Source organism: Austrofundulus limnaeus, unplaced genomic scaffold (genome assembly GCF_001266775.1).
Source record: "Austrofundulus limnaeus strain Quisiro unplaced genomic scaffold, Austrofundulus_limnaeus-1.0 Scaffold21, whole genome shotgun sequence".
Lineage (NCBI taxonomy): Eukaryota > Metazoa > Chordata > Actinopteri > Cyprinodontiformes > Rivulidae > Austrofundulus > Austrofundulus limnaeus.
In genome coordinates this window covers 1768500-1770611 of record NW_013952423.1, presented here as the reverse complement: position 1 = coordinate 1770611, position 2112 = coordinate 1768500, and the positions used below count along the sequence as shown (strand labels likewise).

The 2112-nt window shown below is 36.5% G+C and overlaps 1 protein-coding gene across 1 annotated transcript in view; it reads right to left on the bottom strand.

The window, feature by feature from the left end:
- The window catches only part of rcc1l (RCC1 like), a gene marked incomplete in the record, with an annotated part of 5093 nt that extends 3150 nt beyond the window's left edge, over positions 1-1943 (bottom strand). Inside the window, 2 exon segments of the mRNA XM_014004025.1 lie at positions 752-1039; positions 1765-1943. Of these exon segments, the coding sequence (XP_013859479.1) occupies positions 752-1039 (288 nt within the window).
- Positions 1944-2112: the final 169 nt, after the last annotated feature.

Here is a 2112-nt window from a genome sequence, read left to right as displayed (position 1 = left end):
TAATAATATAAGACAAAGGCTTAGGAAAAAATAACTGAAGCTGATAATGTAACAGTTTAAAGTTAAAATAAGCTTATAAAGCTAATCACTTAATTATTGAACTGGTTAGCAGATATATTGCTACACAAAATGTAGGACAGCTGAATCATGCTACAATTTAACATAATTTATTCAATATTACAAGATGGTTTTGTCTCTAATCTATGTAATTTTATTATATATTTAACTATTTTTAGGTTCTGTAAGTTAAGCCTGACCTGTTGAGAAGACGGTTAGCTAATATCAGTAGAGCATGATGACTAGTAAATATTTATTTTTTATGACAGTAAGTAATAATAAATAAACTTTATTAGTTGAAGTCATTTTTTCAACTAGCTAAAATGACCTCAGGTCTGGTTTATATCATTATTTATAAATTATATAAAAGCTGGTGAAGTGAGGACAAGACAGGTAGCACAACAGCTGAACACAAAGCCTCAGTTTTCTTACAATTAACGCTTAAAAAGTCCAAAGCTTTGATGTTGTCAAGTTGTTTTAGTAGAGGGTGGATGGAGCGAGAATTATTTGGCTACAACTGAAGGGAAAACGCAATTGTCAGCGTAACAATGGAAGGAAATATATTTTTTAAKAACAGACCCCAAAGAAAGCAAGTAGAGTTAAAACAGGAGCGGTCCAAAGATCGAGCCCTGAGGAACCCCACAGGAAAGAAGCAGTGGATTAACATCATCAACACAGAAGCTGTGAGGTTTACCCGCTCTGCCATTTCCAGGCGGTACGGAGTGAGCTGACACTTCCTGGGTTTTTTCCTGCCGCTGTCCGGCACCACGAAGCTGGGAATCCCGAGGGCCCCGGTGAAGCTGTAGCCCCACACGAACACTTTGTGTGTCTTCTTTTTGTGCTCCCCCACATACTGGAAAATCTCACCGCTGGTGTTCTTCTCCTGGGGTGGTCGTACATTGCCGAAGGTCGCATAACCACAGACCTGAAGGCCAGCAGCTGCGTGGCGAGGACACAGCCGCACACATGTTAGAGCTGCCATCTTGAAGAAAAACACCAAACAGAGAAGGTGGAGGTTCAAAATGTGTCAGATATAATGGCTTCTATACACAGCTGATAATTATTATTTTAATGCAACAAACTATAATTTAAATCCCTGATTTTTGAGACAATGTTTGAAACAACGCAATCGTGTATTTTGAAACACAAAGTTAAACTTTTAACAAAAAGGTTARGGGTTAAACAAATGACTTTGTGCTTCTATTAATATTTTGATGGTGAAATTTCCTTACTGAAAACAAAATAAAGGATTATTCTACTAGAATATGTTCTCTATTTTTATAAATGCATGCAGTAAATCAACTATAAAGCATAATAAAGAATACAATTTAATCTACTGGTTATAAATATTGAAAATCTGAGGCTCTTTAAAACTATAAAATAAAAAATAATATTCGGTTCACATGTGTAGTTATTTGTTTAACTGCAGTTTTAATTAAGAAGCATTTAGTTAATTTTTGTCAAAGTTCAACCTCTTACCTTTGAGTCTGCAACATCAGTATTTCAAAATTAATATTTTACCAACAACTTTGTTTGAATTGTAACAACATGCCGAATTATAGAAGGCCTTTTACCCACACAGAAAATGTAAAGAACGTGTTCTAATTAAACCGTAATATCAATAGCGTTTAAATTAAAATAACATAAAGGAAGAAACGGAGTTTCGCGGATTTCTTTTTCCATTTCACGCATGTGCAGCAAACTTACCTTCAATTTTTCTAAGCGGCGTTTTATCGCGTCCAACCACTATTTAAGGCTCTACAGAAATAAATGTCGATGAGCTGATGTTATATGAACACGTTTCTGTCAGTACTGCTCATTTTGAAATAAATTAAATAAGCAAACATATATTTCCGGGACAGCTCTGCTCGCAGTGGATATGTCACATGTTGACGTCACAGCGCCCCCTGCTGGAGCGGAGGTAAAACAACAAAAACAAAAAACATAATATTTCCGGGACAGCTCTGCTCGCAGCGCCCCCTGCTGGAGCGGAGGTAAAACAACAAAAACAAAAAACATAATATTTCCGGGACAGCTCTGCTCGCAGCGCCCCCT